This window comes from Danio rerio, chromosome 4 (assembly GCF_049306965.1).
Source record: "Danio rerio strain Tuebingen ecotype United States chromosome 4, GRCz12tu, whole genome shotgun sequence".
Taxonomy (NCBI): domain Eukaryota; kingdom Metazoa; phylum Chordata; class Actinopteri; order Cypriniformes; family Danionidae; genus Danio; species Danio rerio.
Genome location: NC_133179.1, coordinates 56,089,438 through 56,116,514, shown reverse-complemented (window position 1 = coordinate 56,116,514; position 27,077 = coordinate 56,089,438). Strand labels below are relative to the sequence as shown.

The 27,077-nt window shown below is 36.8% G+C and overlaps 3 protein-coding genes and 1 long non-coding RNA gene across 11 annotated transcripts in view; 2 read left to right on the top strand and 2 right to left on the bottom strand.

The window, feature by feature from the left end:
* si:ch73-110p20.1 overlaps positions 1-27,077 on the bottom strand; it is a 592,105-nt gene that overhangs the window by 181,001 nt on the left and 384,027 nt on the right.
* Positions 1-27,077, top strand: part of LOC137489462 (uncharacterized) — a 243,196-nt gene that overhangs the window by 45,986 nt on the left and 170,133 nt on the right. The window lies entirely within an intron of this gene.
* The window catches only part of LOC137489621 (uncharacterized), a 115,936-nt gene that overhangs the window by 85,949 nt on the left and 2,910 nt on the right, over positions 1-27,077 (bottom strand). For 2 of the 5 annotated variants that reach the window (XM_073948910.1, XM_073948911.1), the window contains exons 3-4: positions 24,325-24,511; positions 22,585-23,873 (exon numbers count right to left, since the gene is read on the bottom strand). In XM_073948910.1, coding sequence (XP_073805011.1) covers positions 23,074-23,706 — 633 coding nt within the window. In that variant the 5' untranslated portion in view covers positions 23,707-23,873; positions 24,325-24,511 and the 3' untranslated portion in view covers positions 22,585-23,073. Of the gene's footprint in view, positions 1-22,584; positions 23,874-24,324; positions 24,512-27,077 lie in introns of those variants that run through there. The other 3 variants (XM_073948908.1, XM_073948909.1, XR_012402635.1) reach the window with 2 other exon arrangements.
* Positions 1,310-13,446, top strand: LOC101883270 (uncharacterized). The gene is made up of 7 exons (XM_017355746.4): positions 1,310-1,517; positions 8,915-9,563; positions 11,971-12,105; positions 12,196-12,252; positions 12,326-12,604; positions 12,677-12,915; positions 13,011-13,446. Exons 3-7 carry the CDS (start codon positions 12,018-12,020, stop codon positions 13,266-13,268), a joined length of 921 nt encoding a protein of 306 aa, XP_017211235.1. The 5' UTR covers positions 1,310-1,517; positions 8,915-9,563; positions 11,971-12,017; the 3' UTR covers positions 13,269-13,446.

The window sequence follows — 27,077 nt, the reverse complement described above, 5'->3', positions numbered from 1 at the left end:
TCTGGCACAATAACACACGCACTGATCTCCCAGTAAAGGTGCTCAGCAGGAGAATAGGAGTGTTTGTGGATCACAGTGCAGGAACTCTGATCTTCTACAACATCTATAGAGACACAATGAGCCTCATCCACTCAGTCCAGACCACATTCACTGAGCCGCTCTGCCCTGGGTTCTGGGTTTATTCTGGATCATCAGTGAAACTGAGCTGAAGACTGACGAGAGATTTACCCAGAATCCTCTGCAGGAGCAGTCAGCAGCAGTGTGTGTGTGTGTGTGTGTGTGTCTGTGTGTATAAGAGTCTGTATTTGTGTGTGTGTGTGTGTGTGTGTGTATAAGACTCTGTGTGTGTGTGTGTGTGTGTGTGTGTGTGTGTGTGTGTGCATGCGACAGTGTGTGTGAGAGAGAGAAAGTCTGTGTTTGTGTCTGTCTGTGTGTGTGTGAGAGAGAGCGCGTGCGTGTGTGTGTGTGAGAGAGAAAGTGTGCACGTTTGTGTGTGAGCATGTGTGTGTGTGAGTGTCCATGTGCATGTGTGTGTGTGCGTGTTTTTTGTGTGTTTGTGTTAGAGAGAGAACGTGTGTGTGTTCACTGTTATGTGCGTGTGTGTGTGTGCGTGCTGTAATGGCTGGTTCTAATGAAACGACTAGTGCCATGATTAACGTGAGACCACGAAAATATAAGCGTAAACCTTTCCTATATTCTGAAATCCCCATACTCCAGAGTTCAACAGTATCTGATGCAGCTAAGTGTAAACGTAAAGCACGACGTGACCAGAAGAGGGCTCGGAAGACAAGTGAATGGAAAGGGAGGGGGACAGCTCCTCTCTGCAGCTCAATGTACACTGCTTCTGACCTCTTACCCTCTGAATGCTCTCGCCTCTCACAGCTGCAGCTAACTTTGGAAAGCGACATTACAAGTGCACACGGGGAAACCCACTGAGAATGTGTGTCAGGATTTGCATCTGATAAAGCTACATGGAATGTTGAAGAATGCTTTTAACCTGTCAACTGTATGCATTCAGATGTTTGTGTGTGTTGATTAATGTGCCTATGGAACAGCTATACCTTTGTTCTAATATGACATGCCCTATAAATTTTGTTAATCCCTGAAATTCTTAACTGAATGGTTAGACCACAGTATACAGTTGGTCCTTAGAAATTTATAGCTAGTATATTGATGTTTTAGGTAGAATGCACCTTGGTGTGCGGATACTTGTGTTGTATGTGTCAAGTCCTCACTGATATATGAGGTTAAGGTATGTGCCTGACCTGGTTTTGTGAGTATAAAAGCTGAGCATTTTCTGTCCAGCTTTGCGCTTCCTGACTTCTGTTCATTGAGGTTGGTCGCCCTTTGTCTCTAACGGGAGGCAAAGTAAGGATTTCTTGTTTTCTGTTTGTATTTTGGTTATTTTACTTTTTCACTGGATTTTATTTTATTAATAAAAGTGTATTTTATTAATTTTCTTCACTGGAGTGGACATTGAATTCATTTTCCAGAACCCATCAAAGTTACCCTGTGTGGTAAAGTATGCTCTAATTTATTCTTTTGCAAAATACATTCTTTAAAGACGATCCTTTAACTAAACTCTTGCTAAGAAATATAGCGAAGGGAGGATCCTGATCTTAACTTTGTTTAATTAGGGTGATCAAATAAAGGGAAATCAGCACATGGAGGCCCCAGGCGAGGAACGTTAATATTTTTGCGAAAAGAGAATTAGATTAAGAGAGAAAGTAGGGGACGCCCGAAAAAGAAATCTCTCGAGCAAGTATAGAATAAAGTGCACATAGACCTAAAGAAGGATCTATATTCTATACGAACAAAAACATGACTGAAGCTTCGGGTATTCAAATCCATCTTATCTCAAATGAGGAGTTGAAAACGCGTAAAAAGGAGAATCCTTTACATGTTTCGCCTCAATCTTGTACAATAGGTAATTGTGTTTACATAGGCGTAAACGATCGAGAAAATAACTGGCTGGAATTGTTCGACGCTATAGATAAAGCTACGGGTACCGGGGAACAGGTAGAATTAATTCTACATAACCATAAAGGTCCCGTACAATTCCCAGAGCGATTCAGAGGACGGATAAAAGTGTTAAAGAATAACACAACCGTTAGCCCTGAATTCTATGCTGAATCAGAAGATGAGAGAGCTGGTTCAATTCTGGGCGAGCAGGCTCATGCCGCTGCTCCATACAGGTCGGAAGTTACCTTTTTGCCTTCGCAAAGAGACAAAGAACCTGAGACTGATCGACAGATTCAGTGGGGTCCATCTACTAGTACACCGTATGATGAAACCCTAATGAGAAAAGCGAGAGCGAAAACAAAACATAGCCCTTTAAATCCTTTAAAAGCTGCAACAAGTAGGATTCACAAAATGAGTCCTTTAAGAAAAGACTGCTCGAGCGACTCGTCATCAGAAGAAGATAGAGTTCTCCAAATAAGGGGTAGGATCAGGCAAAAGAATGCTAGGCCGAGCTCAAAAGACAGAAAAACGTCAGCTCATGTTGATGGGCGCTTTATTGAAACAGGGAACAGGAGAGTTACCATTCCCAAGGGGTTTAAAATACAGCTGAAAAAGGTTGAGGGCAACACGCGTTCAGAGCAGAAAGATAACGCTGACATGATTTACCTGGCGACAGCATGTACCGCGGATGAGATCCTTGAACGCACAGATATAAATCAAAAAGCCAAATTAGACATGGTATGCGAGCTTGCCGATGCGCTTCAAGCTTTAATCAGCGGAATAATCTGGTCCGGGATGACCGAAGACGAGAACACCTCGAGCAAATACGATCCTAAATTAGGAACAGTGCATAAGATAAGAAAGCACTTTGCTAAAAGTGACTACCAGACAATCACCGGGGGAAATAGGAGACAGGACACCCCGCTCCCGAGTGAATCAAGCGAGACTGAAAGCTCTGAAGCAACAGGCTCCTCCGATGATGAATTTTCAGTAAGAAAATCTATCATGCTTGCGGGAAAAAATAAAAAGACTAAATCTTCACATGCCATTAGCGAACTAAAAGAAAGAGCCCTCTATCCGTTATCTCAGCTATCTTTTCCTGCTGAAGCAACCATTATGGATAAAGCTCAAGAAATTGTTAGAATGGGCGAACTTTATAAAGCGGATGACGATCCAATAGAAGCTATGATCGTGCATCACACGCGCAAAAGAATTGCACCCGCTACTGTAAGGTTGCAGCTAGGCACAATATTGGGCAAAAGCCCAGAAGATGAAAGAAACGATCGTGCTGAAATGATCAGGGCTGCGTTTCCCGATAACGATTGATCTTAGCACTTAAGAGCGTTTTCTACGAGTCATTTTGCGAACGTTCGTTATTGTTTCACGTGCGTTTCCCAAAAATGCACTTAACACAATTGCACGTAGCCCAGCTTTAAGTGCAACTTAGGAGTCGCTATCCGTTTGTTAAGTGCTGAAATGTCACGCTATAGAATGGCTCGTTATTGTTGCACATGTTATAGCAATCCATATAATTCTTCTTCTACTTGTGTGAATGTATATTCAACTCGAATAACATAAAAAAAAATATTTTTGAGCCAGTTTAAAAACATAAATGAACTGGAAATGTCGTACTGTAAAAACACTGTCTTGCTCCAATCTCGCATAAAACTAATTCTAACAGTCCTTGCCGGAAATGACATCAGCATCATTTTCGATATTTATATGAAACCTTAATTAAGTAGAATTATTTATCAATTTCTTTATCAAAAATTGCTTATCTCACATCAAAATAAATAAATAAGTAAATAAATAAATAAATAAATAAGCTCTTACATTTATTTTTGAAAAGTTTAGCCTAATTATCCCCACCTGATGTGCATTTGCTAATAGGACAAAAATATAAATAAGCACATACCTAGGGGTGGAGACACTAGCAAAATGGCTGAAACCAAAAAACAAAGAAAAGTCATTTTTCAAAAAGAGGAAATTAATATTATTTTAGAGGAGGTGGAGCTACAAAAACATATAATTTTCAGCAGGTTTAAGGGCAGTCACACAAATAAAGAAAAACAAAAAATGTGGGACGATATTGCTACAAAACTTACTGCAACAAGGGGGATTAAAAGATCAGGGAATGAGGTCAGGAAGAAGTGGCAGGACTTTTCAAGCCTAGCTAAAAGAAAAAGGGCACTGCAGAGGACAACAATTAATAAAACAGGTGGTGGGCCTAATGACGCCCCCATTCTTACAGCAGAAGAAGAAAAGGCACTGTCAATTCTTGGAACAACTGCCTCAGATGGGATTTGTGGTGGGATTGACCTCCATGGAGGAGAAGGGTTGCGTCAACCTGAACCTGAGTCAGGTCCACCATGTTCACAAGAGCAATCAGGTTCACCTCCTATTGACAGACAGCTACCATCTCCCAGTCCTCCCAACAGTCCAACAGACCAGCCTCCATCTTCAATTGTTCAGGCTACAGCCACAACACCGCGATTTGAGAATATCTGTGGTTGTAGTCAGGACTTGGTACAGCTGGAGCGAGAGAAATTAGATGTTCTAAAAGATATCAGACAATCTCTTAAAGAGGCCAATGAGATGAATTACAACTTTCAGAGGGAAATCATTGAACTTAAGAAGGCCAAGATGGCTTTGGAAGAGAGGAGACTTTCACTGGAGGAGATGAGTTTTGCAAGGCCCTCCATTTCAGTGCCAATTATCTTGCCAGATGAGTCAGGTAAGATTGTTCAATGTTGTTTAATCATGAATAATTATATGTTTTAATAAAATATGTTGTGCAACATGAAATATTCTTTTCCATATGTACACTCATCACATTTTGCCATGTCTTTTGCAGATCCTGGGGAACAAACTACAAACTTGAATCAATAAAAATTGTTTAAATGCAATGTTTTGATGTTTGTTAATCCACTCAAAGTCTAAGGCTCAATGAAATACTATAAAGCAGAAGAATTCTTATTATATTATCATATCATAAGTGTTTCAAATTTAAATAGCTACTTGTAGTCTCTTTAAAAAAAGTAATAAGCATGCAAGTCCTATGGGCTAGTTTCACAGACAGGGCCAGGATTAGGCCATAGTTCAATTAGATTTAAGTATTTTTTTTTTATAATTGCGCCTTAGAAAAAAAATTACTGGTGTCCATCTTGAGACAAAACAAAGGGACTGATATATTTTAGGATCAGTCAGTGCAAGTGTCCTTCAGTTGAAAAAGCTCAGACTTACATTTTAGTCTGGACTATAGGCTTAAGCATTGTCTGTGAAAAGAGGGGTATATATTTTACTACAGCTCGAGTCTTGATGTGTGTGGCAATATAGTATTAGGGCCTATCTATTAGCCTATCCATATAGGTGCAGAAAAATTCTTAATGTGCACATTCTTTATTAGCACTGTTTTATATAAATGTAAATCTTTGACCATTATGAACCTAACAAGAGAATAAATTCAGGGAAGAGGTAATTAATGCAATTTCTAAAATCAATGATTCAGTTTCTTCAAGTGGGGCCTACTGCAATTAGTGAAATAGATGACAATCAGTGTGTGACATGTGAATATTATCACAGCCTGAAAAACTTTAATCATATGGTTCCTGTGAGCAATTTTAGGATAGTATATAAAGTTCACACTTCAGTAGTCTTGCAGAGTAAATCATGGCTGCACTACAGCGAGTTTTCCAGCTGAGAGTGAGGCAAAGAGAAAGGCAAAGACAAAGACAGAGACGACCACGGAGTACACTATGTACTATAAATGCCTTCATCAGGCAGCATCAAAATCCTCTGGATATGCTTGATGATATGGCTGTCATTCACAGGTACCGTCTGCCACGAGGAGAAATAGTCCAGCTGCTCAATGTCATTGGGCCTCAGCTGATGCGTGCTACAAGAAGGAATTTTGCCTTGTCCCCTGATGTGCAACTCTTAGCTGCTCTGAGATATTATGCAACAGGCAGTTTTCTTCAGGTACTTGGAGATGGACTTGGACTAAGTAAACCATCTGTGTCCAGAGCTGTACAAGCAGTCACCTATGCACTGCTTCCACTTGCAGCTGAACACATCAAATTTCCAGCATCAAGACAGGCCATGTCAGACATTCAGGAGTATTTTCTAACACATTACCATATACCACAAGTCATTGGAGTCATTGATGGTACTTTAATTCCCATCAGTACGCCTTCTGTGGATGGCCATACATATATATGCCGCAAAGGTTATCCAGCAATCAACTGCCAAGTGATCTGTGACCATAACTGTTTAATCACAGACATTGTTGCAAGGTGGCCTGGGAGCACACATGACTCCTATATCTTTACCAACTCATCTGTGGGTCAAGAGGCCCAAAACTCAAACGGACATTGGAGGCTGCTTGGTGACAGCGGATATCCATTGAGGCCATATCTGTTCACCCCTGTTGCTAATCCTGTCAGTAACAGTGAGGCACATTTCAACGAGGCTCACCGTGTTGCCCGAAGTACTGTGGAGCGCACTTTAGGAAGGTGGAAGCTACGCTTTCGGGCTATTCACAAGTCCAGTGGTGGTCTTCTCTTTGTGCCACAAAAGTGCTGTGCTGTAATAACAGTAACAGCTATGTTGCACAACATTGCAGTGAGGGCAAGAGTGCCCTTGGACATCAGGGAGGAAGATGAAGAGGTCGAGGAAGAGAATGAAGTTGAGATGAGAATTCATGATGATCAGCCAAGACATGTTCAATACATGGCTGGGTTTGGGGCACGCCAGCAAGTCATTGACACATTTTTTTGAGTTCCTCCTTTATTTGTGTCATCTTTAAATCACATTAAATATTTTCTGTTAAATACAACATATGTAGCCTACTACCCTCGAAATGTCCATATACAACAGTGTAATTTTTTTTTTCATTCTAACATTTATTATGTAATTTTTATTTTTTTCTTTATTCATTATTATTTGTATATTGAATTGTGTAATGTGTAGAAAATATAAATGAATAGAGATATACGTACAAATAAAATGAATAATGACTTTGAAGAGAAGTAAATTGTAGGTGCAATTTGCCGGTTGTCCAGCAGGTGCCCTCATAACTCTGTCTCCTTACGATGCACTTAAGGCTTTACGATTACTCCAGAGCACTCGTAGATCCACTAAGATTTTCAAGTGCTACTTAAGTTACGATGCTTTTGGGAAACAGACCGTAATATTAAGATCAGTCGTACGATCATTTCTACGAACTTCTTAGGCTTACGATGCTTTTGGGAAACGCAGCCCAGGTCAACACTGAACATGAGATCAGACACACTGTAAAAATTGCTGTTAAAAAACGGTCAGATTCTACGGTAAAATAATGTTTTTTCACTAAAACAGTAATATTCTGTTATAAACAGTGCTTTCTGGGTAACATTTTTTTTTTCGAGAAAGTAACCAACTGCAGAAAACTGTGAGCTAACAGAGTTCAGATTCGATGTTTTGAAGTCTGTGTTTGAAATCACGCTTTGTGTCCTTGTTCACTATTTCATACACTAGTTAACTAATATAGTTCACCTGACAGTTTTAATGAACACTAATGAGTGAATTCAGACACTGATGAACACCTGCTGTTAATAATTACAATTACTGAAGAAAATAAACAAGAAACACAAACAGTGACTTGAGTTACAACATTAAATAAAACAGCTTCAGTCTCAGCAGAGGATCATTAAACAACTCCACAAACAACAGCAGACACACACTTATTACTGACTGATTTGACTTCCATACTATTCTCATTGAGATCCAACAGAAATTAAGGTGTTTTTTTGTGTCACCGTAATGGAGTGAGGGGCTGGTTTAGTTGGGCTCTTCACCCTTGAATACATTTAGGAAGACTTTCAAACTGCTGTAATACAGAGTTTACAAAACGTTTGTACCATAGCAATAAAGTTGGAAAGTCAATAAATAGAGAAATCTATTTGGCTGAAATTAGTTCTGATAAATGTTTTGTTATAAATCTGGAAGAAGGGCCTCATGCAATAGATTTTATGCTTAGTTGCAGGTATTAATTTAATTAATGAGAAGTGGAAACAGAAAAGATACCTCCGTAATTACTTAACAGTTAAGAAATAACATACAAAAACAGTTCAGTTAAGACACATACACACTCAGACCTCATGAATCTGACCTTGTATCTTAACAATGGTAACATCTCAAATGTTTCATGCTGCAATACATGCTGGAAGTGGCACTGTACAAATATCCCAGCATGCATTGCGGTATAAATAAATGTTGTATAATGGTCTCACACTTTTCTTTATTTGTGTTTGATTCTGCTGTTGTTTATGTTTAGACTTTCAGTTTCCTGTTTGTGAGTTAAACTGTTAATTTTGTTCAATTTGTTGTCACCATTATTGAGGTTCATAAGCTGATTATTGATGTCTCTTTGAGTGCGATTTACACCATAGAGCAGTGTTATTGTCCAAGATATTCTTAAAAACTTCCAGAAATCATTGCCATATATAGACATATAATGTAAAACAATAGATTTAACATTGAATAGGAGCAGTATATTTTATTATACTAAATGAGAACAGACTCTGCCATTTAATAGCAACATAAACATCACCAGATCTTATTTAGGTTTTTGGCTGGCTTGCCACAACAAAGGAGCTTTTCAAAGTTCTTAACAATTGCAGCAGCCAAGATATATAAATGTTAAAAATGACAGGGCTAAGAGCCCAACTAAACCAAACTCTGTTCTCCATGATGGTGACGTAAAACTTTAACTTTTTCTCAAGAAGAACTTTAGTAAATGTTATACAAAAATACATGTATTAAGTAATAAGTGTAGCTGGTGATGATGTTTGTAGAGTTGTTTAATCATCCGCTGATCATTTAAATGATTTAATCACTTGTTGTTCTTCAGGTTATTTCATTATAAAGCTGTGACTAAAGTTTTGTATGTTCTGTTCTTGTTTTTTCCCTTCAGTATTTCTTCATTTGTTCATTGTGTTCATTTGGATCGCAGATGTCTCCTGCGATCCAAAGCTCATCCTTTCACTGGGGAAACTGGCCTTCCAGCAGCTGGACAGAAACAATGTGATCTTCTATGAGAGCGATCTGAAAGACTGTGGCATTGACGTCTATAAGGCATCGGTGTACTCAGGCATCTGTACCCAGATCTTTAAGGAGGAGACGGGAATCATTCTTGGTACCATGTACTGCTTTCTTCACTTGAGCATTCAGGAGTTCATTGCAGCCCTTTATCAACATCTGATTCTAGACAATGACAAGAAGCGTGGATGGTTTTTTATACGGATAAGCAAAAATAAAAGCATGATTGATTTCCTGAAGACAGCAGTGGACAAGGCTCTGGAAAGTGAGAATGGACATCTGGACCTTTAACTTCGCTTCCTTCTCGGTCTGTCACTCCAGTCTAATCAACAACTCTTACGAGGCCTGTTGACACAGCAGGATGACAGAGACCAGAGCAAAGAGGAAATTATTGCCTACATCAAACAGAAACTTGAAGGGAATCTGTCTCCAGAGAGATCCATCAATCTGTTCTACTGTCTGAATGAACTGAACGACCAAACTCTGCACAGCAAATTCATTGGTGTTAAATTTCAAGTGTTGTGGTAATTCAGAGTAAAGTGTTAAAATTCTAGAGTTAGATATCTACCTTTGTAGAAAACCCTTGTATTTGAGAAACTAATCAGAGTGTCTGAAATCTCACCACACCCTCATTCACCTGGCCCTTAAATTAGTCAATTAGTTTAGTCAACTAGACAGAGGGAATGACCACAAATAAGTGAATTCAGACACCTGCTGATGAACACCTGCTGTTAACAAGCACAATCACTGAAGGAATAAGAAATTGAAGGAAGAAATAAATCTACAGACACAGCCTCACACCAAACCAACTGAATTAAAACAGAGGAATAAACAACTCCATTAAATAATAGTATAAGCAGCTTCACTGATTACAGTTTGACTTCATTTCTGTAAGAATATTTGACAATGAACAGAGGTTTATATTTTTTTATAAAAAAAAATATTTCATTTGACCTCACCATCATAGAGATCAGAGGCTGCTTATGTGAGCTCTTGAAGCTTTACTCTTATATCCTAATGTTTCTCTGACTGCTATAACTGTGTTTCTAAAACTCATTAGCTATAGCAAGAAAGGTCAAGAGAAACTATACTGTTTATGCTTAATTATTATAGATTTAACTTCAGGTGTTTATTAAGTTAATTCATAAAGATATGCAAATATAATTGTATTAAAACTGCATGGAACAATACTACAGGTAGTCTGATTCTCTTCATAGAAGATTCAACAAACAATTAGGATGCAATTAATAATTAGAGTGTCATGCACTAAACATTCAAGCTCCAGCTTGCTCTTTATGACACACAGGCATCAAGAATCAGGACATGAACCTCAACCGTGGTTGCTAAAAAAAAAAAGCTGCATAGTTCATGCTGCAATGCATGCTGGGTGCCAGCATAGTACAAAGCTCCCAGCATGCATTGCAGCATGAATAAATTATGCAGCTTTATGTTCTTACAATCTCTTTCTTTTCCTTTATTTTGTGTTGTTTTTGGGAGGTGATATTTCAGTAGAGTTTTTTTTTTTTTTACTTGATTTTTATTTTTGTCACCATTATTGAGATTCAAAGACTAATTGTTGATGTCTGTGTGTTTTTGAGTTCTGCCATAGATCAAACATTCTCATTGTAAATATTGTTTTTATTTTATTAAAGCTATAGTGGTTTCATTTATGTATATTATTTATTTCTCACACATAACTAATATGATATTGAATTAGAAAAAAAGCAGGAAAGAAAGACTATGTTATCATTAATAATCTCTTCAGACTGACACTTTAATTTTCTTTCAGCTTTCCATGCTATATGTATAAATAGTGTAATTAGCACTAACTATAGCAGCCAAATTAAAGACAGTTATAGTAAGAAGTTGAAGAACCTGACTAAAGCAGACTCTGTCCTCCATCATGGTGACTTCAAATGAACAACGGAAATTTCATTAAGAGCGTTTGTTCACATGACAGAAATAAAATCAAAGGTCAGTAATAGGTGAAGCTCCATGATAAGTTGTTTAATGTGATGAGTTTTTTTAAAGATGTTGAAAAATAACATTTTTTTATTGTGTAATTTGTTTTATTTTTATTGATTATTATTTTATTTAGAGTTTTTTTTTTTCTCAGTTGATTTCATCTTTGGTTTTGGCTTGTGTTTTTCTGTCCTTCAGTGATTCTGCTTGTTAACAGTTGTTCATCAACAATTCTCAATCCTCCTTTAATTAGACACTTAATTGTCTCATTAACTTCATCACTGTCTGAGTGTTCAGCCCTCTGTAGTGAGGACACTAGTTAGGATTTTGCTGTGGAATTTAAGGCTTAAGTGTGTTCGAATGAAAAATACAGACTATGGGATGTATTTTTAACAGAAATATTCTGGAAACTGAATTTACGAATGTAAAATGTTGAAAACAGCAGATTTCTGGCAACCACTGCTGCCAGTATTTTGACATACATTTAACAGATATTTTACACAATAAGAGTTTGCTAATTAACACTCTGGGTGTTAAAAATTTTAACACTTTCAAAAATGTTATTTTAACACTTATAGTGGTTCCCATATAAACACTGAGGGAGTGTTAATTTTAACTCTAAGGTAGTTAAACCTACCAAATCTAAAATTTGCAGTGTGAGATCGATAAAAAATACAGACTGTTGAATGTGCTTTTAACAGAAATATTCTGTAAACTGAATTTATGAATGTGAAAAACAGCAGATTACTGGCAACCACAGCTGCTGGTATTTTTTCGGAAATTTAACAGATATTTTACACAATAAGAGTTTGTTAATTAACACTCTCTTGGTGTTGACAATGTTAACACTTTCAAAAGTGTTATTTTTAACACTTATAGTGGTTCCCATATAAACTCTGAGGGAGTGTTAATTTTAACTCCAAGGTAGTTAAATCTACTATCTAAAATTTGCAGTGCATTTTCCATTAGGGCTTTGGTTATAAAAAGGCATCCTCAAAACCAACAGTTTCAACAAAATGGAGAATGTGTTCATAACACTGACTGATCGCCAAGGAACATTATCATTAACTGTCTCCAAAGAAATTGCAGAAAAAATAAAGCAAGGTAAGAACATAAATAAAATTCATTGACTATCTAGTACTAATACTTTGATTTTTGTAAATTAAACTTTTTAATTGTCATTTTATTTTATAGATCACAAATATGCAGCATGTCTAATGCAGCAAGTGAGATCTGCAACACTGAAAGAAGGTAAGGTTGTTGGTAATCACAATTTTTAAATTCTTATAAGATTTATTAATTTTAATTTTTTTTTATTTTGCAGATAGTAGTCATCATCCAGCCTCTTTGGCACCATGTCCCCCTTTAGCTACAAGTCATTGTACAGTGTCTTTGACCAAATGCCCTCCGCCTCCAGTCATTACTCCTTCAGTCACGATCCACAATCCTACACCTTTGTCCCAGTGCCCCCCTCCAAAGATCACTCCTGGTCCAGCATTTGTTAAATGTTCTGGTAAAACAAAAACCATAGATCTCACTAAAGCCCCACAAGGACCCAATCTTCAGATACATTTAAAACAGACAGATTGCGACAAAATCCAAGGTATGTTCCATTTCAAAATGCATATGTAATCTTTCTGTAAAGCTTTTTCTAAATTACAAATTGTTTTCACAGAATTCACACACAGGACCACACTGCTGCTGCTTGACCTCACACAAGCAAACATGCAGTTATATTATAAAAACAAAATTGCTTTTTATAAAAAGATTGAGCAAGACTTTAAAGTAAATGGTTACAATATGACTAATGAGAAACTTAGAAAAAAACTTGGTAACATGATTACCACGTATAAAAGAGCTAAGGACCGGTGCCGAGCAACAGGGGAGGAAAAAATAACTTGGGAGTACTACAAGGTTGGCATTCTTTATGTATTTCAACTGCTGCAGAATGATTTGGTTGACTTTTTAAAATATTTTGCATTAATTTGTTTTTATATACTTTCTCACAGCAAATGGAGGAGTTATTTGGTAAATGTGGTGTTGGGAGTGCACCACCTGGCACAATCTGCTCAATTACTCTGTTCAAAACATCCGTGACAACAGCTCCACAGTCTCTGATACCAGCATCAAGCTCAGAAGAACATCTTCCTCCAAATCAGCCTGGTCCCTCCACTGCTTTCCCCTTTAAAGAGAGACCCCAGAAGAGAGTTGGAAGCTTTTATATGATGTTTATGAGGCACATGCAGAGAGAAGAACCGCTGCATTAGAAGCAGCAGTGCAGCCTCACTTGGACTGYYGAAGAAGGCTCAAAGAAAAAAGATGAAGGGTGTTTGAAAAGAAAACTCTAACCTGCCTTTCAGAAATAGTTCAACAGCTAAAACAAATCAACAAGTCGCAAGAAATGATAATTGAGTTRTTAAAAAAATAAAGCATAAATATAAACCCACTCCCATGTTTATTTTTTATTGGTCAGCACACACCATTATTATAGTTTAAAGATTTTCTTTCCAAAATAAAACTAATAACATCACTTTTTTTTCATGTCAGGAGGCAAAATTATATATATATATWTATTATTATTAAATTTTTTTTTTATAACTGTTTAATATTATTCTGTACAATCCCATCTACCATTTCACAAAAAAAAAAWGAAAATCCTTTGTGCAAAAGAAAAGYGTATTTTTWTTTTTTAAGGCAGAGTGGAAGGGAAAGTAATGCTTACAGGAGGCCACAGATTGAGTCCCTATACTGCRACACATCACCGGGAATGTGGCCTTCTGATGGATATGGTTCATCCATATCATTGGCCTGCTCATCAGCTGCTATGTCACTGCATTCCAGGCACATATTATACAAAATGCAGCATGCTGTGATTGCAGAAGATATGTTCTTGAGATGTTTCATTTGTAGACATTTGAGCCRCCTAAATTTTGTTTTTAGGATGCCAAATGCATGCTCAATCACAACACGAGCAGAATTCAATTTCCTGTTAAAACGCCTCTGTCTAACTGTCAAGTGGCCATTGTCCCTGTATGGCTTCATTAGTTGAGGGGAAAGCGGGTATGCTGAGTCACCAATTATATGCATCCCCTCTGGAACCAGGGAATGTGGATCTTCCTCAAGAAGGTGACCCACTTCCGACAAACGAAAGGCCCTTGAGTCATGCCAGCTACCAGAGTGACCCACACTGACATGACAGAAGCGCCGCTGACTGTCACAGAATCCTGTAAGAATAACAGAATAAAACTGTTTTCTGTTAATGTAGGCCACAGGATTGTCACAGTGAGGTTTTACAATRRGAATGTGACATCCATCAACAGCACAGATGGTTTTCGGGAAGCCAGCTGTTTCAAATCCCAACTGTGATACATGCAGGGCTTGTCCTCTAGRCCAGGAGATATGGTGAGCCAAATGATTTATTACAAGAGAACAGAACCCATGCAGGTGTTTTGASACAGTGGATTTTGTTAGATTAAATCTGTCTGCCACTCCTCTAWAGGACTCTTGATTGGAAAGAGTCCATAGAGAGGCAAGTATACTGTCTGTGAGTGGCACCTTGGTCTGATTCGCATTCATGTAAATCGGGCCAAGTGCATTTATAAGCTCCTGCATTAGGAATAGAAWAAAATATGATTAACATAATACAAACAATGCTTTTGTATACAACAGCACATAAGTTGAAGCCAACCTATCCATTGGTCCAAGGCTAAATTGTTTTAATGTAYAATTTCATGCATTTTCTGACATAATATAGTAAATGTAGATRAAACAACCCAGAACATTGCTTGGAGATTTTTTTTTTTTAATGGGTGAATAAATAAATGAACACATATACACACACACACCAATGAGAACGGTGTGTGTATACAATATATACACATTTTWGTGCTGKACCAAGATTAATAAAAATTTGTATTCACATAATATTTGTTTGTGCTCACTGTGTATATTTATTGTGTATATATAAATGCATTATACATTTAAGTGTGTGTGTATGTATATATATATATATATATATATATATATATATATATATATATATATATATATATATATATAAAGTTTATACACCTATMTACCATACATACCTCCACATGGCCTCTAGAAAGTCTGAAATGACTCTGAAACTCAGAGGGACTATATAGATGGACCACTTGATCAACAAAATGCTGAATTCTAGGGACATTCCTAGCAAAAACACAACCAAATTTTGTCAGACAAAAGCAACATGACTTAATGATCTTAGAATTCTTTTTTTTTTTTWTATTTAAGTAATGAGCACTTTTCACCTTTGGCAATTTTGACCATCTTCATGTAATAACAGTGGTATTTTGATTGCGTCCACTACACAAAAAACGCGAAYGCGATCTCCTCCATTGCTGACGTTTGCAGCCGGCAACACAGCRAGATTCGRGTAGTGTCCGACTTCAAATGACGCTTTTAAACCCTCCTCTTATTGACGCCGCCTACTCTCGTCTACATTGCAGTCAACCCAGCTAACAAATTTAGGTTGTAAGAACGTTCTCATAACGTTATCTGTAACGTTCCAAGAATGTTGAAATGTCCAGTTTGCTTAATGTTGCTGGAACGTTTTTTTATGGTTAGGATAACATTGTTGTTTTTAAAACCAAAATTTCCACCAAAATATAACGTTCTAAGAACGTTTATTTGGAATGTTCCAAGAATGTTAAAATGTCCAGTTTGTTTAATGTTGCTAGAACGTTTTTTGATGGTTAGGATAATGTGTTACAACATTTTAAAAACCTAAATTTTTAAATCATCCTGGCCAAATCTGCCAACTGGCCTTTGTCTATCATGGTCTCCTAACCATCGCCATATTCCAATTGGCTTCATCGCTGTCTCCTCTCCACCAATCAGCTGGTGTGTGGTGTGCGGTCTGGCGCAAAATGGCTGCCGTCGCGTCATCCAGGTGGATGCTGCACACTGGTGGTGGATGAGGAGATCCCCCCATTGTGTGTAAAGCGCTTTGAGTGCCCAGAAAAGCGCTATATAAATGTAAGGAATTATTATTATTATTATTATTAAATTTCCACCAAAATATAACGTTCTAAGAACATTTTGCATCAACATTATGACAATGTTTATGAAGTACAAATAACTTAATAAGAACTTTGTTCTGAGAACGTTTTTTTACAACGTTACAAGAACGTTAACAACATTATGACACCCTTCTAAAAACGCTCTATTGATAACTTTTTGTGCTAACATTTCCACAACTTTTAAAGAACGTTAGTGAATGTTCTGGGAACGTTCCCTGTTAGCTGGGAAGGCAAGGCGCACCTCAAACGAGCCTATTGACGTTATGTGAGAGTACAATTGTTATTGATTGATGATTGTAAACAGAGCGGCCGAGGAACTCATTGCGAGTGTTCAAGCTGGTTTCAGCTGATAAAACTGCAAACTATCTTCAGTAAACTTGATTTATTTATTTAAATCTCTGACTCCGGCTCTTTTTTAAATACCCGACTGGTCATTCTTTGGGTTAAACTGTATACCATCCCTACAGTTTTGGTGGAGGACGCGTGGCACTTGTTTACTGGTGACACCATTGATCAATCAACAAAAAGAAATGTAGGAAGATTTAAAATATTATAGACTAGGGGTGGTCTGTGGAGTAGTGGGTACACAGCAAATTCATTGGTGTTAAATTTCAAGTGTTGAGGTAATTCAGAGTAAAGTGTTAAAATTCTAGAGTTAAATAAAGGTAAAATAACCCTCTCGGCGTTAGAAGCTGATTTGCCTCCTTGTCACACAGAGTAACATGTATCTGCCTTTGTAGAAAACCCTTGTATTAGAGAAACTAATCAGAGTGTCTGAAATCTCGCCACACCCTCATTCACCTGGCCCTTAAATTGGTCAATTAGTTTAGTCCACTAGACAGAGTGAATGACTATGTAAGTAAGTGAATTCAGACACCTGGGGCCTGTTTCAGAAAGGAGGTTAAGTGAAAACTCAGAGTATTTTAACCCTGAAATGAGAGAAACTCTGGGTTTTCCGTTTCAAAATGGCAGGTTTGTTAAACTGGACAAAGCAGGGTAAGTCAAGCCTGTTTCTGAAAGAAAGGTAACTTTAACTCAGAGTCAGTTACCGTGGTAACTTAGTTCAGTTCTCTTTCAACCTGTGAAAAACTTGTCATCAAGAGTGAGATTGTGAGCAGCCTCTCCAGATTCTTCCTGGTATTGTTTGGACTGATCTATGCACTTACACCTCAACTATCAAAAAGGACTGGCCAACACTTTTGAATTCATTCAAAAGATTTTACTTTGTCTTGACAAGGGTAAACTGTCACCCAAATTACAGAGTCTCAAAAATGATTTGATGCAAATGTAGGCCTGGCAGTTCCTCGAGTTTTATGTAATTTGTTTTTGTGAAAATACTGGTTAAAATGTTTCTGCATTTTTTTCTCACAATGTGCATTTATTAATGTTATTTGTAATTAATGCAGCTCTTGTTTTTAAGAGTTGTTAAGTACAGCTGGGTAGTACTTTGTAACCATATAGGTAATTTAGTTTTAAATGGTTCATGTTTTTGTAAAAGTTCATGCAGGTTCGTGAATTTTTATTGTCAGAGGTGTGGTCTTAAATCTGCTTTTCAGGTTTTATCCTTTTAAATTAGCACTGCAGTGTCAAATTTAGTTTTGATTATTGTTTTTTAAATGTTATTCTACTTGTACAATACAAGTTACTGGTACTTAAAACAAAAAGACAAAGACAATAATAAATATTGAGTTGATTCAACTTAAAATGGTTCTTTGTGTACTTATTTTTTAATGTAATGTTAACTTAATGCCATGAAATTTTAAGCAAAATTTTAAGTTACTGTAACTTAAAATATTTAAATTGGTTTCATAACAAGTTTTAATTTAACTGTAATGAAAAGGTCTAATTAGCATGTAATCAAAATATTTGTTTTGAAAACTTAATTTTTTAAGTTCATGAACTTAAAAATTGAGGCAACGAGTTACATCGTTACTGTAAACCCATATTTGGGTTTACAGTGTAGTAGATAAGAGTGCTGTGCTAAATTTTAGAGTTTAGTTTGTGTGTGTGAATAGTAATTTATTTATTTTGTATTGCTGCAATTATAATCGAGTGCTTAATTTTACAATTTTAAATAGATTTTATTAATAATTACATTTTTAATACTAACACTACTTTCATTATACGTATTGCTGCATTTGTAGGTAGTGTAATATTAATTGTATGATTTAAATGTGATATTAGTGTAAGGTTATGGTGTTGCTTTATAAATTTTTGTTTTGTGTCACAAAAGTATGTTGTGTTTTTCTGTTTTAGGTGAACATCAAAGTCAAGGTGCTGCAGTTAAATGAAGCCAGAGATCTATACACCCGCAGTAGTCAAAAAATGATGACCAGGTCTTATAAGGTTGCCGATGCGACATACAGCATGTCCCTGACTGTATGGGGTGGGGAAGTACTTAATGTTGCAAAATGGTACACCCTCACTAATGTGTCAGTGCGGAAAAGCCGAGGTTCGAACCAGTGACCCAGCGACCTTCTTGCTGTGAGGCGACAGCACTACCTACTGCGCCACTGCCTCGCCTACTCTACAATTATATTTTTTTTATTCTGGCAAGAATAATAGCAAAAGAATCTTTTAATTATTTTGCCCAATCAACAATTGACAAATTATTGTCTGGCTAGTTTTTGTCCTCTACCTTTGAGCTGAAAATGCAATAATGGTCCAACAAACCTGTCCATTATCACTAATAAAGCCTAGAAATTGGGCATCAGTATACTGTAAGCCGACAGGTTCATATTTTCTTTTCCAGTTATCAAAGACTTAATTTGTTACTTAATTTTTGTTACATTGCTTTAACTTCAAAAATATACATCAGTGTAAAACCTACAAATGGTGGGAAAACATATTCTGTAATATTAAAACCACCTGGGTCTCCACTTTTGCCATGGCCTCTTTTTTGTTGTAACAAACTTATCCCCCAGGTTTTTCCAAACTTTTTAACAAAACACTTCCTTTCCACGGCTGTTACTATTTCTAGCCAAGAATTATTGGTCAGGTTATCTCTATGGTGATCACGCATGGTCGGATCGTTAAGATGTCTGTACAGTTACACTGTTTCAGACAAAATCCCTTCAAAGTGACTCCTATTCAACTCAAATCAAACGCGGCGCCGCATGAACTCTTCACCCAAAATCATGTCGCAGGCTTCCAAAGTGAACCTCCGCAAACACGGCAATGACGTCACATATACCGTGCACACTGAGCTATGGCATGCTGGTCTTATTTGTAGTTTTAATACCGCAAATTACATTAGGACTAGTGAAATAAAGAACTACATCACCACGAAACCAAGTGTTACGTCCCTTCCTCTTTTTGGTCTAGGGTTGGGTAAGGAAAACAACAAAGAAAATTAAAATTTAGAATTTGAGAAAAAAGAAGACCAAATTAATGAATTGTGTATTAATTAAATAAACAAATATTGAGGGAACACTTCAATCCTGCCTCAGAAATGTGAAACAACCACAAGAGTAAACTTATGTTATTTTATTATTTGGTTCTTAAACAATAAATAAAGCATAAATCTTCAGGAGAAGGATTAACCAAAACAACAAACAAAACCGGTCTAGCTCAGGAGGAGTACTAAATAACCTAATTTCAGGTAAAAGAAGAAACAACACAGGCTTTCCTCAACTCCCTTACTATCAATAAACACAGTCAAACAATTACAAAAATAAAAATGGCACCCTCTCCCTACAGCTCAAATTTTAATATCAAAAAGTCAGACAAAGAAATAATACAATTACCTTTTACGTACCACACATAAAAGAATAAATGTATTTAAATAACAACTAAGAAAACAGACACACTGCCTGTAAAATTCCACTACGCAAAAACAAACAAGCTTCTCAACACACAGAAACTAAAATTGAACTCACTAGCCCATTAAACTCCTTTTTACAACCAACCAGATCAACACCCACAACGTATGACCACAACAATCATGAGTCTGGAGCACTGTTTTTGTAGCAGCGCATTACTGCAGCACGCTCCAATGATGAGCCCCACCTGGGCCCAATCAGCTCTACCTAGTGAGCAGGCAGAGAGACACAAGGTGCGTTCGACTTCATGCAGCGCTGCGCAGATCGATCGAAATCTGTCTTAAAGCGGTGCATTCTGGTTAGAAATCTTGTCCGGATTGATGCTGCGCCGACGCCACGTGACTGTCACATGTGGCATCAAAGTACCGCGACAGCGCTCCGAGATCAGACGGCAAACTCAGACCGTAGGTGCGTTCGACATGAAGCTCAGCTGCAGCCGGTGATCAACGAGATTAGCCGAGCGCAGGCGGGGCGGAGTTGAAAACGGAGCCGTCAAGACGGACAGCTGGACACTTCGGGACTCAAAGTTGTTGCAGTCATGATGATTGATCACATGGCGTCATCATATTTTTTTGTTATTTTTATTTATAACAACAAAACATTTACAAATAAAACAGAATACAGGCTCTTCAAACTGTAGTTCCTTTTTAAACAATAAGGGAGAATTATGAATAAAATATATAACAAATGTATGAGAGAAATAAGAGGAAATGAGAGGTTAATATAAACATAAAAACGAACAGGTCTATTAAATACAAAGCAATAAGCATAAATTCTAGGAGTTAAACATCAATCTTTAGGCTAATACTTCTTGTTTGAATATGCTAAAAAGGGTTTACATATATGTACATTTATAGATATAAAAATTTCCCATGTAAAAAGCAAAACAAGGTGTTTTGATTAGGTCTTAATAAATGACATTATTTTGGATAATGAATGAATTTTCAAAAAAGCATTTTAATCCAAAAAGATTGTGTTGAAAAGAACAAAAGGTAAAATAAGTGAGCGATGTAGAAGTTTCCCAGAAAGAGCAGGTATAGCCTTTAAACTGCTAGACAGGAAATAAAATATATATTTATATTATAATAATAAAGCCATTTTATAATCATTTAATAAAATAGTTCTTTACTTTAATTTGTTAAGAGAGCTTTAGGGGGGCAGGATCAATGATGATGATTTTCTTATTTCAAGTCTGTAAGACTTATTTGAGTTCATATTTAGGTTATTCACTAAAATATACACTAAAATATATCATTTAAATCGTTCATGGAGATGAATGCAGTAAATAGTCTGTATAAAAAAGTTAAAAAATAAACCTGTGCAAACAAGCTAACCTTTATAACTAGATTATTTAACAAAAGATGATACTGCAGTAAAATATTTGTAGTCTTTTAATAAGCAAGATGTGTGCAAGATAGAGAGGGTGTGAAAAGTGAATTGTTTGTTTTGAAACTTTTGAATCGGAATTTGTCCAATTATAAACCCGAAATACACGTGTTTGTTGTCATGTGGTGAACTCGGCCAATCGTGTAATATCTGTGTCGTCATCAAAGCTCCTGCAGTCGCTCTTCAGAAGCTGCACGGTCTGAGTTTGCCGTCTGATCTCGGAGCGCTGTCGCGGTACTTTGATGCCACATGTGACAGTCACGTGGCGTCGGCGCAGCATCAATCCGGACAAGATTTCTAACCAGAATGCACCGCTTTAAGACAGATTTCGATCGATCTGCGCAGCGCTGCATGAAGTCGAACGCACCTCGTGCAGCTTCTGAAGAACGACTGCAGGAGCTCTGATGACAACACCGATATTACACGATTGGCCGAGTTCACCACATGACAACAAACACGTGTATTTCGGGTTTATAATTGGACAAATTCCGATTCAAAAGTTTCAAAACAAACAATCACTTTTCACACCCTCTCTATCCTGTACACATCTTGCTTATTAAAAGACTACAAATATTTTACTGCAGTATCATCTTTTGTTAAATAATCTAGTTATAAAGGTTAGCTTGTTTGCACAGGTTTATTTTTTACTTTTTTATACAGACTATTTACTGCATTCATCTCCATGAACGATTTAAATGATATATTTTAGTGTATATTTTAGTGAATAACCTAAATATGAACTCAAATAAGTCTTACAGACTTTAAATAAAATAATCAAAATCATTGATCCTGCCCCCCTAAAGCTCTCTTAACAAATTAAAGTAAAGAACTATTTTATTAAATGATTATAAAATGGCTTTATTATTATAATATAAATATATATTTTATTTCCTGTCTAGCAGTTTAAAGGCTATACCTGCTCTTTCTGGGAAACTTCTACATCGCTCACTTATTTTACCTTTTGTACTTTTCAACACAATCTTTTTGAATTAAAATGCTTTTTTGAAAATTCATTCATTATCCAAAATAATGTCATTTATTAAGACCTAATCAAAACACCTTGTTTTGCTTTTTACATGGGAAATTTTTATATCTATAAATGTACATATATGTAAACCCTTTTTAGCATATTCAAACAAGAAGTATTAGCCTAAAGATTGATGTTTAACTCCTAGAATTTATGCTTATTGCTTTGTATTTAATAGACCTGTTCGTTTTTATGTTTATATTAACCTCTCATTTCCTCTTATTTCTCTCATACATTTGTTATATATTTTATTCATAATTCTCCCTTATTGTTTAAAAAGGAACTACAGTTTGTAGAGACTGTATTCTGTTTTATTTGTAAATGTTTTGTTGTTATAAATAAAAATAACAAAAAATATGATGACGCCATGTGATTGGTCATCATGACTGCAGCAACTTTGAGTCCCGAAGTGTCCAGCTGTCCATCTTGACGGCTCCGTTTTCAACTCCGCCCCGCCTGCGCTCGGCTAATCTCGTAGATCACCGGCTGCAGCTGAGCTTCATGTCGAACACACCTAATGTCTCTATGAAATTGTGCATCTGACAGGATGTGCCCAAAGCACATGACCATGTAGAGGAGTAATTTAAAAGTCTCGTGAGGCGGTTCCTGCTGAAAATCCTGTAAAGCCCCTTTGTTTAGTTTAAATCATTTACTAATTTTGCTGAAGGGTACCTGGAACATCTGCGGCCAAAGTATTGGTGCTTTGTTATCGTGATGGTTTAAGCCCTTAAGCCAGTTTAATGACAGAGACAATTTGCAGATGCCCAAGATTTCAGATTCAACTCGTGTTGACCACTGCAATATGCCCATGAGTTCGTTCAACGTGTTTATTAAGGGATGATGATTTGCTGAAACTCTTTCCACACTGAGTGCATGTGTATGGTTTCTCTCCAGTGTGGACCCTCATGTGTTGATTACGGTGTGATGAGCAGTTAAAACTTTTCCCACAAATGGTGCATGTAAATGGTTTCTCTCCAGTGTGTATCCTCATGTGTTGATTAAGGTGTGATGATTGGCTGAAACTCTTCCCACACTGAGTGCATGTGAATGGTTTCTCCCCAGTGTGGATCCTCATGTGTTGATTAAGGTTTGATGATTGGCTGAAACTCTTCCCACACTGAGTGCATGTGAATGGTTTCTCCCCAGTGTGGATCCTCATGTGTAGATTAAGGTGTGATGAGTGGCTGAAACTCTTCCCACACTGAGTGCATGTGAATGGTTTCTCTCCAGTGTGGATCCTCATGTGTAGATTAAGGTGTGATGATTGGTTGAAACTCTTTGCACACTGAGTGCATGTGAATGGTTTCTTTCCAGTGTGGATCCTCATGTGGTGATTAAGGTGAGATGACATGTTGAAACTCTTCCCACACTGAGTGCATGTGAATGGTTTCTCTCCAGTGTGGATCATCATGTGAATCTTAAGTTTGCTTTTGCTTGCCAAACTCTTTCCACACTGAGTGCAGGTGAAACGATTCTTGTCTCTCCTTTTTAAAACACCATCAGTCTGTAAATGAGTTTTTTCCTCAATTTTGACATGATGTTCCTCCTCTTTATTCTCCTCATTCTCTTCAATTAGGTCTGAAATAAATAAAACATTAGTTTTCATTAAGTCTTAAAAGCTCTCATCAAAAGCTGAAAAGTGAAAAGACACTGGAAACATTGGCTACACACACTGTAATTTTGATGCACATTAAATGTAAAATAAATCAGATCATATTTTGTTTGGTCCATTAACGTGTACACATTTAAGCAGATTAAATTCAATTCATCTTTATTTATCTAGTGCTTTTACAATGTAAATTGTGTCAAAGCCGCTTAACATAGAAGTTATAGTAAATTTAAACAGTGTCCGTCCAGTTTTCAGAGTTTTTCATAAAAGTCATTTTGGTCATATTGATAAGACACAGATTTCTACGATTTGTAAAGCAGACAGGGAACACTTGTTCATTGTGTGCCTGACTGGTAAATGTATCAGAAAAGAAGTTCTGGGGTAACAGCTGAATATTTGCCTCACAGATATGAGACATACCTGTACAGCATCTGCATAAAGGCTGGAATGTGCACCTTTCCCCTTGTGTGCTGTTAGGTCATTTTCATCCATTCTGGGGTGATTTTGAGGCTTAATTTGGCCCAAACGTTCTCGGTGTTTCAGCAAATGGACTGATATTTGGGGACATCTTATTTTAACATATTCTGGAAAAATGCTCCATTGGCCTCTATTATAAAAAATTTTATAATGCAAATAAAATACAATAAATAATAATAACAACAACAACAACAACAACATGGAAATCACTCAAATAAGCATATAAATGAGAGTAATAAATTCATCAAGCACAATGAAGTCCCCATCAATGGGAAAATGCTTTAAAAAATTTTTTTAAAAACCTCAATACACTCTGGGCTAATTTACTCCCTTTTCATTATATTCATGGCTGTTTTTTCTCCATTGACCTCTATTATAAGAACATGTTTTATTGCAAAGCCATGACAGCACATATTCATGAATTTATGATTGTTGGTGTTCTTTGTGACGGGGGCCCCGCGTGATTAGGGGGCCCCGCGTCGTCGCGATTTTCAATAATTGATAATTCGGCAACCGCAATAATCAAACTCTTGGGAACAACTGTGGTCGGAACCAAAGTTCACAGGTCTGTGTTCTCTGAACACCTCTCAAGCGGTGGACTACTTCATTCTGATTGCTTGCCGCCAATGTTGCCAACTTAGCGACTTTGTCATTAGATTTAGCGATTTTTCAGACCCCCCTAGCGACAAATCTAGCGACTTTTTTGTGTGTTTTTGGAGATTTTTTTTGTAGACTGTCATTTGTCCATACTGTACCGTCCCTACTCTTCTCAACGAGCTGCATGTGATGCCGCCGACCCCTCCCCCGCCTCACAGCACTGACAGGCGGCCTAGTCAGTCCTCGTACAGCAGCCTCTCCCACCTGCAGCCCGAGAGCAGATCACCCCTCTGCGTACCGACGACAAATGATTTAGCACAGCCAGTGTGAAGGTATTTCCCTTGTACAGTCAAACCGATCTACTTCTCCTTTATTTTAACAATTTAATTGGACCGTTTATTCTTTTCTTGTTCACAATCACAGATATTTTAGTGACAGTTTCTAAACTTGTCTGAGTTTAATAAATATGAGAGATTACTGCACATTCACTACACATCTATAATGACATACTGTATTCAAACAGCAATACATTTAGTTAAATAAACATGCTTTTATAAAGTGTAGTGCAATTATAAATACCCCTTTATTAACCATAGGCTGTTAAACAAACAGAAACAGTAGAACGTGATGACGTCAGTGATATGCAAATTGACGTATGACGCATCCAAAAAAAAAAGTTTTTGTTTTCTTTGCCCAAATGCTCATTTTGTTTCTCTTGTTTTGTTTTCTCCCCGTACTATTGTTATCATTATTATTTTCACCGTTATCAAATGTGACGAATCTGCTGGCCTGAAATCATTTGCATTTTTTTCTTTCATTTGAGTTATAAGTGCTGAGGGTTCTGTGCTTCATTGTTATGTTGTTTGTTTCGTTGTTGATACTGCTGTTTGTGTGTGAAAAGTATTTTTATTATTATTATTGACTAATACAAACTTTATTTAGACAATTACAGCAATTATCTGAGTTTTTTTCTGGTTCTCATTGTTTGTTATTTTATTTATTTATTTTTTATTATTTGTAACTGGTGGTGAGAGCTAGCCGTGGTATATTTTGTTTGAAATGTATTTTAACAGATATTCTGTCTGGCGCCCAAGATTAACTGCTTAAAAACAAGTGACAAACATATTTGTTTAATATTTGTTTATTGTATTTTCTGGGGGGGATCACCATTCCCACATCACCGTTACATTTCCCTGTTGGGAAGAGATTTGTGATTTTTAAAATTGATTATCAGTTTCAGTGCAAAAAAGTTTCTGCCTTATATATGGAGTATAGTGTATGAGAGAGAGAAAGAGAGAGAAGCTGGATTTATTGACCTTATTCTAAAATGCGGAAGTGCGCCTGTTTTCGCGATTGTTTTAGAACTTCCGATTCAGTCGCCTAAGGGAGAAATGACTAGGAATAATAAATGGCAGAAAATGGTCAAACTACTTGCTCAACAAGCAAATGTTTGCATGACTATACAGACCAAGTAGAATAATATAATAAGGAAATATCAGTTTGCAACATCAAACAGCAAAAATAGCAGTTTTTAATGTCTAAAAATGAATGTAAGTGAAAGACCGGAAGTCTCGTGCCAAAAAGATTCAAGTGGCTGAGCACGCTCATCGGCGAAGAATAAGGTGAATACTCTAGCCTGGCGCCGCATCATGCACCACCGCTGACTGCACGCTCATCTCGCGAAATGGACGAGGCCTCACGTTCGCCATTGTGATATTCTTGAAAACGACAGGGGGCGGTCAAAAGAAACCCACTGTAAAGTCAGACGGATAAACAGAAAAGTAGAAAGTTTCCGAAACTACGTCATTTCATAAATATCATTTAATGTTTTTAAACTAAATAGATTTTTTGTTTTTATAAATTATTTTAATGATTATAAGGATTTTTATGACCTTTCAAGATTTTTTTTTATCAAACTTTGGTGCATCACTTGCTTTTGTTCAAATCTCGGACAGTTTTACCCATTATAATTTCTTAAAATATTAATGACTGCAGAACATGGGCTGCTCTAAAAATACATATTTTAATTATGGCAAGAATAAAAGCAAAAAAAAAAAGTACACTTACTGAAAAATACATGTTTCTTTAGATTTAGCCCG

Bases quoted from the DNA above. Each gene is read 5' to 3' on its own strand.
- LOC101883270 (XM_017355746.4), top strand. From the start codon at position 12,018: ATGGAGAATGTGTTCATAACACTGACTGATCGCCAAGGAACATTATCA. The intron at 12,106-12,195 runs GTAAGAACATAA...TTTATTTTATAG, and splicing joins TGCAGAAAAAATAAAGCAAG to ATCACAAATATGCAGCATGT. The intron at 12,253-12,325 runs GTAAGGTTGTTG...TTTATTTTGCAG, and splicing joins ATCTGCAACACTGAAAGAAG to ATAGTAGTCATCATCCAGCC.